The sequence below is a fragment of the Lampetra fluviatilis genome, chromosome 11 (genome assembly GCF_964198595.1).
Source record: "Lampetra fluviatilis chromosome 11, kcLamFluv1.1, whole genome shotgun sequence".
Classification (NCBI taxonomy): Eukaryota; Metazoa; Chordata; class Hyperoartia; order Petromyzontiformes; family Petromyzontidae; genus Lampetra; species Lampetra fluviatilis.
Genome location: NC_136285.1, coordinates 11,285,374 through 11,296,411, shown reverse-complemented (window position 1 = coordinate 11,296,411; position 11,038 = coordinate 11,285,374). Strand labels below are relative to the sequence as shown.

At 48.2% G+C, this 11,038-nt stretch overlaps 1 protein-coding gene across 1 annotated transcript in view; it reads left to right on the top strand.

Moving 5' to 3' along the window:
• The first annotated feature begins 1,321 nt into the window (after positions 1-1,321).
• Positions 1,322-11,038, top strand: part of LOC144934803 (monocarboxylate transporter 5-like) — a 29,007-nt gene continuing 19,290 nt past the window's right edge. The window contains exons 1-5 of the mRNA XM_078860975.1: positions 1,322-2,170; positions 3,682-3,814; positions 5,681-5,824; positions 7,675-7,836; positions 9,492-10,193. Coding sequence (XP_078717101.1) covers positions 2,078-2,170; positions 3,682-3,814; positions 5,681-5,824; positions 7,675-7,836; positions 9,492-10,193 — 1,234 coding nt within the window. The 5' untranslated portion in view covers positions 1,322-2,077. The remainder of the gene's footprint in view (positions 2,171-3,681; positions 3,815-5,680; positions 5,825-7,674; positions 7,837-9,491; positions 10,194-11,038) is intronic.

The following is an 11,038-nucleotide window of genomic DNA, read 5'->3' as shown; positions in this document are numbered from 1 at the left end:
ATATGGATCTCTCCCGCCCCCCCCCCCCCCACCAATTTCACCAACTTTCATTGACCAGCGTGGTGAAGTATGGCCAAACAACCCCCATGACTGACATGGCCCCTGGGGGAGGGGAGGGGAGGGTGAGGGGCTTCATCCAGCAGTGGATTAACCAAGGGTTGTAAAGTATTAGTATTATAAAAACATTTTTTCGATTTTAATATGCTAAATTCCTCTTGATATGCAAATTCCTTTGTCAGTCAAGGCGCTCTTCCCCCTACAACCCAGCTTAAATATACGCTGCCAAGCCTGGTGGTGTTCATTCAGACGCTGTCTTTCTGACAGACCTGTTCTTCACCTGAGGACGGCTGCTTACGTTGTGGCCGAAACGTCGTGAGAATTATTGTATTATGTTTTATTTTTATTATTTTATTATTTCCATTCTACGTGACTTTACCGAAAGAACCAAGAAGATATAATTTTTTTTAATACGAAACGCTAAGTCGTAAAGAGAATTACATTTAGACAAAAACATGTTAACAAGTTGGTAGTCATCGAGGAAACATAGAAACATATTGTTAACAATGACGAGAAGACATTGTGTGACTTGTCTTCCTGAACGGGAGTTGTGCTCTTTGTGTCTTTATAAATCTATCCTTGAAAGTGATTAATACATTAATTCGAAGTTCTTAATAAGGCACACTCCCTCCCGCTGTCGGTAGCCTATTTATTTATTTAATCGCAAAAACGCATTCAACATCTGTTCCAGGTTCACGTATTCCGTTGTGTTTTTTTTTCTTTCCATTTGTATCCTTCTAATGAATATCTCTAATTGCTTAGCAAGCTTGTCGCACGTAACGTTTTCTTCCGTCGCATTTATCCTGAGCCCAACGTTGCAAGTCTCCTTAATTACATTTCCCCTAATTCGAGTCGTTATATTGATGGTGTCATCAGGAGACCCGAGATCGTTAATATTTTTACCCATTTTTATTTGTATGCTCTTGTCTCCCCATTGCAAATCTCAGAAAACATCTCCTATCGTCGCTGCGAATAACTTTGGTGACATTGACACTCGCGCGAGTACCAACGCTGGCGTGAGCGAAGCAATGGGGTGGATATTCCATGCTGCCGAAATAATTTCGAATCTACGACAAAAGGAATGCAGAGGGCAGCAAAAACGAGTATATCCAAAAATGACTTCAAACTCCAATGAGATATCTTTGTGCGTGGCAGTGCGACATTGCCTCCACGTGGCGGATTGGTTGAATTTCACACAAATTGAGAAGTTTTTAAACCCCCGTAGCTTCCCAGAGCACCCCTTTTGCCGCAGCTATGAGCGTTATGGGCAACGCACTGCCGAGTGTTGCTCTCCATAGCCTTTGGCACACTTAAAACAAGCGGCCCTTTGTACGACGCAAAGCCCTTCTTAGGCACTCGCCGCTCGCCACAGCGATCGGGTGGTGCGAGTTCATTTTAAACTCGCCGCGCGGAACAGAATGGCATGTTTCAAGGAACAAACACAAAGTACACAACGATTACGCTCGTGAAATTCTCGGCTGAAACTGAAACACGGCGTCACGTTTCCAATCGAGTTCATCGCGTCGCTATTTCCAGCCAACGCCAAAGCGCTGCCAGTATCTTGGAGCGGTCCGGCATATTTTTTTGTGTCAGTTTGGGAGCGAGGTCCGGTGCCAGAATGGGGCACGTACGCTGCGTTGCGCAAGACGCGACGGCATATGTCTGCATCCGCTTGTGCGTGCCGGCTTAAGTTTCCGAAACAAAAAAAAACATCACCGGCGGATGGAGGGGACGTGCGTGGCAGTTTGACACTCGCTGCCGGAGAGAAGAACACAACAACGACGACGAGGACACAGGGTCCGCCACTTGGGACGTTCTCCTTCATGGTGGAACGACTCGCAGAGCCCAATCGCGTTCTCCTCCTGCTCGTCGACGGACTTGTGGAACACGTTCCTCGCAGCGGCGGACGGCGCAGGGACATGCGCATTGCCCCGGCGGTCGGAGCCCGAGCAGCAACCCAGCGCCTGACTGTAATTAGGCTAACGAGCAGTTAAGGGGGGTGGGGGGGGGGGTGTTCGCCATGTCAAGGAAGAGCAGAGCACCGAAGCTCAGGTGTTACGTCGACGCGCCAGACGGAGGGTGGGGATGGATCATCGTGTTCCACTTCTTCATGGTAAACGATGCCCCCCCCCTCCCCCCAACCCCCCCCCAAGTTGTTTCCTTGTAGCTGCCGCTTTCTAATTGATTTTGTGTGTGTGTTACCCTTGCACGGGTTCAGAGAAATTAATAATAATAAACAAAATTATCTATTTCGATTTAAAGCTTTCGTGACTGCAGGGATTCATCTTCTTGGTTCTTTCGGTAAAGTCACGCTGTCGCCTCGACAGACCTGGTTTTCACCTGAGGACGGCTGCTTGCGTTGTGGCCGAAACGTCGTGAGAATTATTTTATTATGTTTTATTTTTATTATTTATTACTTCCCTTCTGCGTGACTTTACCGAAAGAACCAAGAAGAAAAATGATCTACAATGGCGTTTTTTTTTTTCTCGCGCCCTGACCACCCCCCCAAAAAAACATATTTTGTGGGGCTGTTTGTTGAAAGTGCGCGGCGAGCGCAAGAAAAATTCGCGTCGGTGAATCTCGCCGGACTTTGACGACAACCGCTCCCTTGGCGGCGGTCTGCGGCGGCTGCTGTTGCTGTTGTTGCTGCCGGTGGCTGGTTAAATGAAATCCTCCCGTTATGATGAGCCAGAAGACTTCGCCTCCACGCTCGCACCGCGGCGGCTTAGTTGTTATTGTTGTTACTTGAGGCTGCTGCAAGGTGTTGGTGAACGGATTCGTCGTTAAACGCGTCTTAGATGAGAGAGGGTGGGGGGGAGATAGCACCGCGTGAGAGCCGGCGATGGTGTTCATTAACCGTTTTACAAGTAAGAAAAAAAAAATCGGCTATCTTTAATTATGCAGGAGCAGTTATTATACGTGTGTATTTTAATTTATTTATATTACTTGCAAGTAATTTGTTTTAACAAAAATGTGAAATTTTGGCTGCGCACTGGCTTTTAACAATTATTTAGGATCCCATTCATTTCACAGGCATAAATGCCATATTAGTTTTTTTCTGCACAGTGGTGTACAATATATTAAGATGCGATCAACAACAAGGGTTGGTGCAGCGGTGCAACGTCCCGGTTCGCTGCACTATGAACTTGTGTTGGATTTCAGGCCACAGCGAACATCATCGGTGAGCGATATTTGACCCCACCTTGAGCACATGACCTTCACCAATCTGCACTGGGCCGTGTGGTGAACTATTGCTCGAACAACTCCCAATTCTGACGTGGTACGTGCAGGAAACCTTCATCCAGCAGTGGGTTCACAATTGGCCGTAAATTATTATTATTATCATCAGGATAAGTATTATAATCTCAGTATTCTATAACGGGCTGACGTTTCTGGAAATGGCTTTTCTTCAGGGCCGACATGTTGAATGACTTACAGCTAAAGATTTGACAACAGCAGGGCACATTGGTGGCATTACCACTCACGTGGTTTGGTGGGGCCACTTCTGGGTAAAACCCACAGAACTCTGGAAGCCGTGACTGGCAAAGTTTGAGGGAGGCTGGATATACGGCGAAATAATGTCGAAATACCTCCGTCATTGAAAGCAATATCTGCCCGTGACAGGTGAACGTCTTGGTGATGGGGATGCTGAAATCATTCGGCTTCTTCTTCGTGGCATTCCAAGAGGAGTTTTCGGAGAACGCCGAGCGAATCAGTTGGATTGGATCCATCATGTCCAGCCTACGCCTCATGGCCGGTGAGCGCGGCTGAGCGACGCACAAAAGAGGGCCTCTTAGCCGGGCGCCTTCACAGACGCCGCGCGCTGCGGCTCTCACTCCTCACAGTCTCTCCCTCCGTCAAGACTCGCGCTTGCACCGCGGAGTTGAAGCTTCGCTTCTTCTTTGGAGTCGCTGCTCAATCAAGGAGGCTCATCCAGCCAGGAGCGAAGCTGTAAAATTCACTTTCATTGCACTGTAGCTACGCGAAAATGTGGCTCGGTTGCATTTTTTTTGTTCACTCCCTCCATATTTAAATGTAAAAAAAAGCCCTTTAATGCGTAAATCGTTCACTTTGAATGGTAATATAATAATGCCGTTTGATATTGAAAATCGTATTTTACAGTAAATTTAAAGACGCAATTTTTGTTGTACATTTGCATCGTTAATATATTTATGCACGGGGGCTTTTGTGGCTTGCGACGACGATCGAGGCAATTCGCCACGCCGAGGCGAATTGCCGGGCACCGTGACAGACGGCGCTTTAATCGCTCACGTTCCGCTACCTGACGGGCGTAAATCACACGCGGCTCCTCACGATTGCTTACAAATGATTCCACTTACCGGGCAACTCAGCAAAAAGTTTTAAAAAGGAAATGTGTGCATTTCGACGTAATTTAAATCGACTCATTTTCTTGGTTTTTTTGGTAAAGTGACGTAGAATGGACAGAGTCTGTCTACTCGACAGACCTGCTCTCCACCTGAGGACGGCTGCTTGCGTTGTGGCCGAAACGTCGTGAGAATTATTTTATTATGTTTTATTTTTATTATTTTATTATTTACATTCTACGTGACTTTACCGAAAGAACCAAGAAGATGAATCCCTACAGTCACGAAAGCTTTAAATCGAAAATTAAATCGACTCATTAACTGTTACTTTCTACGTATGAGAGGAGCGATCCCAAAAGTGGTCGCGAAACTGCCCCAGTGGCAAGCGGCAGATAACGTTGGTATTTTTTTAGGGGGTAATGGGGTCCACCAATCACGTGCTCTTCATCACCCCGGGGAAGATACATTTCACTGAACACCACAAGAGAACATTTTTTTCCGGAATGCATCTTGCTTTAAATGTGCATGTCCTCGGACAGAGCAACAAAAACGAGGACAAAGCCCCCCCGCGTAGCCTCTAATAGACTGCTGGGTCAAGTGCTGTTAGCGAGCAGCACCTATGAATGCCGGCACGGCGCACGAGGAGGTGGATGGCCAGCAACCACGTCCGACCGCCGGTTTCTCCCCAGTGCCGATTTCTATACACTACACGAGGTGCAGTACTCATTTAAGGCTGAGTCGACCTAGGGGAGGCCCAGCACCGGTTCATTTATTCGTCGCTAAATATAGAACCAGGGTTGCAGGGTTTGTTGGGTCCATCGCGCTGGCAACTGCACGCTCGCTCGCACACACATTCATTTTTATTTTGAAGCCACGTGCCAAGTAACAAAGACAAAGATCCCCCGTATAGCCTTGGCAGACTGTTGGGGCAAGTGCTGTTAGCGTGTTCCGTGCCGGCCTTCATAGCGAGCACCTATGAAGGCCGGCACGGCACACGAGGGGGTGGGTGGCCAACACCACGCCCGGCCGCCTTTGTCTCCCCAGTGGCGATGTTTAAACATCGCACCGGGTACTCATTTGAGGCTGAGTCGACCTAAGGGGAGGCCCAGGACCGGTTCAGATAATGGTCACTGGGTGTTGGCCGTGAACGGAAATCGAACCCGACGCTGGGGTCGTAGCGCAGCGCAGCGCTAACCGCGACACCACCGCTCCACACGTAACAAGTGACAACGCGCACGCGCGTGCGCACGCGATAACCATGATCCCTTCTGCCTTCCTTCGGCTGGCTGCCCTTCCAGGACCCCTGGCGTCCGTGTCATGTGGGCGACTGGGAGAGAGGGGCACGGCCGTGCTCGGGGGGGTCATCGTGGCCGCGGGCTTCTTCGTGTCTGTGCTCGCGCAGAGTGTGCCCTTCCTGTACATTACCCTGGGCGTGCTGGTAGGTAAGTGACCGTAGCCAATGCCCTGGGAACCCTTTCGCCCCTGCCGGCAGCGGTTCGCCAAAAAAACGAGCGCGGAGTGGGATGGCTTGGAAGTCGGTCTCTGGCGGTGCGGCGGCATCTGTTGTCGGACAGGAAGAAGGTACCGAGCGGTCAAAGGCAGCGTTTCTTAACCTGGGGTGCACGCACCTCCTGGGGGTGCGAGATGCCCCTTTTGGCGGTAGCGAGACACGGCCAGATTGTTTTATAAAGGAAAATAATCGACGACACAAATTAAGCACGTGCACTTAAGTACAACTACTTTGTTTCATCAAATATTTGTATTTCTAAAAAAAAAACATTAATGTATCGATTGAGGCTGCAGTGAAAGTTAAGAACCACTGCTCTAAAGTATCCGCAGTCGCATATGATCATGTCGTGGTCAATAGGCCATTGTGGCCAATGCCGTTGATGCCACGACACCTTTACATCGTTCCCTTCCATCTGCCGGAGAGGCGTAATCGTTGCAAAGTTGACACCACGACCTTCGAGGCCTGTTCTCACGGTCTCACCGTCACCACAATGTGGCTTTGGGTCTTCCCATTGGCCGCACACCTCTTGGTTGCCATTCCAATGCCTGTCTCGGTAACCTTGCCACCACCACCTCAGTCCACGTGTCCCACCGATTGTATCCACCATCGGTCTCGATCACAACCACACCACTTAGTTGCGATGTTTATCTCCGAACCTCCACGTTACCTAAACCTGTCCTTCCATGAAAGTCCCCGAGCATTCTCTCCACGCACCTGCACTCAAAAGGCCACAAGCTTCTGGTTCAGTTGCTTTGTACTAAGAAGAATGTATTATTAGCACACGCATATCCATAGGGAGGAGCGGGGAGGGTTATGTGTCCTTAAAAATAGCAATGCAGTTGAATGCGCAACCGCTGAAATTAAGATACAGCGTACACTACAAGTTGGCAGCCAGTTCAATACAGTACGCCGAAGCCAAATTGACGGCAAGAGGGACGGCATGGGGTAGGAACGTGGGCAGTTGATAATGAACACACAAAGAGATGCGGGCAGCAGTGACTCCAGCCAGCCTGTAATTTAATAAAAACACTCCCAGGATAAAGACCCCCGGTTGGTCTTCTGCCGTCGTCTCAATTTCAGACAAAAATAACTGGAACATTTATTTTTTTACGAAGCATCGCGTGCCTCCCACGCCACACAATGTTCCTTCGAAATAGTTCCTGGGAAGCCACGGAGGGTATCGCTGCCCTCATGCATGCCCCCTCCGCTCCGCGCATGACCCAGCGTTCTAATGTCAAAGAGCCACCGCTGTCTAGGACATCCTGGGGCAGTTTAACACGTAGTAGGCTTTCGCGACCGATATTATTCATAATAACACTTTTTGAGCGACACCACCTAAGTATAAATGTGTCGTAACCCTCCACCACCCGACACAGCCAATTAGTAAGCGATTTGTCACGTAAACAAAACTCAGATTCGTTTCTACTTCTGCCCACGGGTGTGTTGAGTTCGACGTTTCGCTGGTAATTACATCCGGCATCATCGGGAAAAATACTAGAGCTTACGAATTGCAAAAAAAACGTGCGATTTCCAACGCTAGCCCCGGGTCTACTTAAACTCATCATCTCGCGAGGTTGCTAAAATAACAAAAAAAACACTCTGCGAGAAGTCGGCAGTGGTTATCCAATGGGTTGTTCGACCGCAGTGGCGTCCAGAAAGTGTTGCATATCGGTGGATGCACAGAAACCCGTGGGCGAAGTGACTCGCCGCCCACCACCTTTCCCAGGCCCCCGCCATGGTCACGTGGAATTTCCCCCAAACGGGGCTCCTGTCGCCACCCAGGTCTGGGCTTTGCCCTCATCTACCAGTCGGCGAGCATCATGACCGCACGCTACTTCAAGACGCGCCTCTCCACAGCCTACGCCATCTCGCGTTCCGGCATGGGCCTTACCTTTGCTCTTGCGCCCTTCACGCAGATGTTGCTGGACAAGTACGGCTGGCGAGGTGGGGATTTTATTATTTTCGAAACAAACCCCCGTTCGTCCCCACCCCGAAAAAATCGATTCTGTCAATGTTGTGATTATACCGCGACTGAGTGGCCCCGCAATGTTCTTCCCAAACGTCTCGGTGGTTTTTCGGTAACCGCTGTGGCCCGGTCTCATGAAGCATTTAGGAATCGGAATCATCAATATTTATGCCGGAGGAATCCGATGAGCTATGAAGCTCTTTTTCACAGCTGTCCCAGTGGCGGCGGGTAAGAACGTTACAACAACAAACAGTACAAAAACGTGATGTTAGTGCAAAGTACAATGAAGGTAAACAAATCACCCAAACACATGCAAATAAAACTAAACCATCCTCATCCTACCAGGCAAAGCCCACTGAGGTATTAACTTATTTTTCAGAAGCGACCTGGCCACGAATGATAGCTCAACAAAGTGACCCATCATTTGGACATTTATAGCAGCAAAACAATCTAAATAATCTCAATGCGCGTTTCTAAATGTGGAGGGAAAACCCGGAGGACCAGAAGAAAAATCCACACGACCACGGGGAGAATATGCAAACTCCAAACGTACAGGCGTCAGGATCGGTATAGAACCCCCGATTTCCTGAATAACAGGCGAGGCAGACGACATCTCCTAGCCACCGTGGGTGAACTCAGCCCTGTCATAGGAACGTGGAATTTAAACCAGTCGCTCAGGGCTGTAAACACGAGATGAGCACTGTCCCAGTGAATCTAACCTAGCCATTAACTGCTTCAATAAAAACAGAATGTCGTTCATTATTAATTCGAGTGTACTATTGATGTTACCTTGTTTCAAGGTTGCGGAGGGATTTTTTTTTTTATATAACTCAGGGTTTAAATTGCGAGGCTGCAACCGATGCAAGTACGAGCACAGTGCCAGCATCACCATAATGGAGATGTATTCATTTTGTGTAGATGATATATCCGAGTCATGCGTAGGAGTAGTTTTAATTCATCATGCAGATTTACATTCCACAGAGTGAATAGACAGAATTGTTTACTAATCTCCGATTGATTTTCCCAAATGCCGGAAACTGCAGGAAAAACACGAATGGCATTTGTATAATTGTCATTCGTGTTTTATAAATGTCATCAGGACATTGCCCGAGATAGATGATGGCAGATTTTACAAACCCAATACTTTCAGAGAATGCATCCTTTAATATACCATAATTTATTAATTACACAATTTCTTCAGGCTAAATTAAAATGGACATTTATTGGAAACGCACTTCCCTAAAATGACACTGTGTTTAAAAATACACTCGATGAATCAGAGAATATTAAAATCTACTTTCTCAACCTTGACAATGAGCGACATTAAATGAACGTGTCTGGGAGCAATTATATTCCGCGTGAAAACAATGCAGCATGTTGCACAAGTTGCACACGTGTGCGCGCACATGCCTGTCCAGCCCATTTCTCAACCAGCTGCTGGACGAGGGCCGCTCTTTCGCTGCGTGGGTCGTGGTGGCTGTTTGAACATCCTTCACCCTGCTGGTCAGTGCGGGATTGATGAAGTCAGCATAGAAATGCGTGTCAGCAATGTGTTTTTTTGCTACACTGCCGTCTGTTGATGTGCTGCTCTCTTCTCCACGCCACGTGCGCACGCGTCCTCTGCCACCGCCAGGAGCCCTGCTAATCCTCGGCGCCCTCATGCTGAACTTGATTCCGTCTGGAATGTTGCTCCGACCGATCCACCTGCTGGACGACCTCGGTTCGGCACAAATCAAAAAGTCGGCCCACGGACCGGGGAACGAAGACCAAGCGGGCGACATCGCCATTGTGTGCCCGGCGCATGGGGAACGACTCCAAGCGGCAGAGCAGGAGCAGAATATGTGGGATGCTGCCCCCACGCTCAACGCCGCACACATTTACGAAGGCGGCGATGCCAGCAGCGGGAGGAGGACAGGCGTCGACACGGCCGAGATCGCGGGCGGACCTCCGGGGACCGGAGAGAACGCGGATCTTCCGAACGGAGGAGGAAAGGGCGACTCCCATGGAGCGGAGGTGGAAAGCGAAAGGCGCCGCACGGAAAACTCCAACAACGACCCGCAGCACGTGAGCGCGAGGCGCAAGTGCCAGCGCGTGCACGTGGAGGTTGTTGACGAGAGGGGGGCGACCTCCTGCCCGCCTTGCGGTGGGCAAGAGCCGAAGTCGGAGGAAAAACTCCTGGACATCTCGCTGCTCAGGGAGCCGCTGTTCCACGTGTACACGTGGTCTGTGGTGTTCAGCCAGCTGGCATACTTCATTCCATACTTCCACTTGGCAGCGCGGGCACAGACGCTGGGCATCGATCCAATGAAGGCATCACTTATCATCTCCATGGCAGGTGAGCCGAGAACGGGTAACTCTGCCGAGAGCCTCAGATTAGGCTGTAGGCAAAATGTATTGTCTGCCTCATGTATCTGAGCAAACAACAACAATGATAGGGATTTGATGCAAAACGGCATTGAAACGCTAGATGCATTTTTTTTGTAAATATAATGTCCACTCTTATTTAACTACAGATGACGAGGTTAATCGGTGTATTACTGAAGTTAAATAATTTTATTTGAACATGCCGATTATCTCAACTCAGCATCTGCATTAAGGGGCAGTAATACACTTTGTGTGCGGCAGGAGTCTCTGATGTAATTTTTTGGACATCGGATTTTTTTAGCCAATTTAGGATTTTATTTCATTTTTTTTTTCCATTTTGAAGTACATCTTTTACAACTTTTATTCTTTGTCCACTGAATTAAAAATGTCAAACATTTAATTATTATTATTTTTACGTAAAGTTTCACCGTAAAACAACACGTTTTATGTACAAAAATATACATTTTAATAATTTGAGCAAAATTTACGTCACGTGATGGTACTTTTGGTGAGGATACCACGACAGTTGCGTTGTGGAAGTGACGGAACTCCCCTTCGACATTATATTTTTGGAAACATCTGAAGCAAACTTTTTTTCCGGACTATTTTTAATTTCATATCCAAGCCCAATTTTGGGATTTTTCAGGTGAATCCCAAAAGCTTGGAACACATCCCTATTTTGTTTTTATTAACACAAATCAATTTTAGCAGCCTGGCTTGCCCAGCTCATGAGAACACGATATAGAACATAGGAGTGTTGTTGAACCCCACTATGAAATTCACCGACAGTCATGGACACGTTTGCAGTTCAGGATG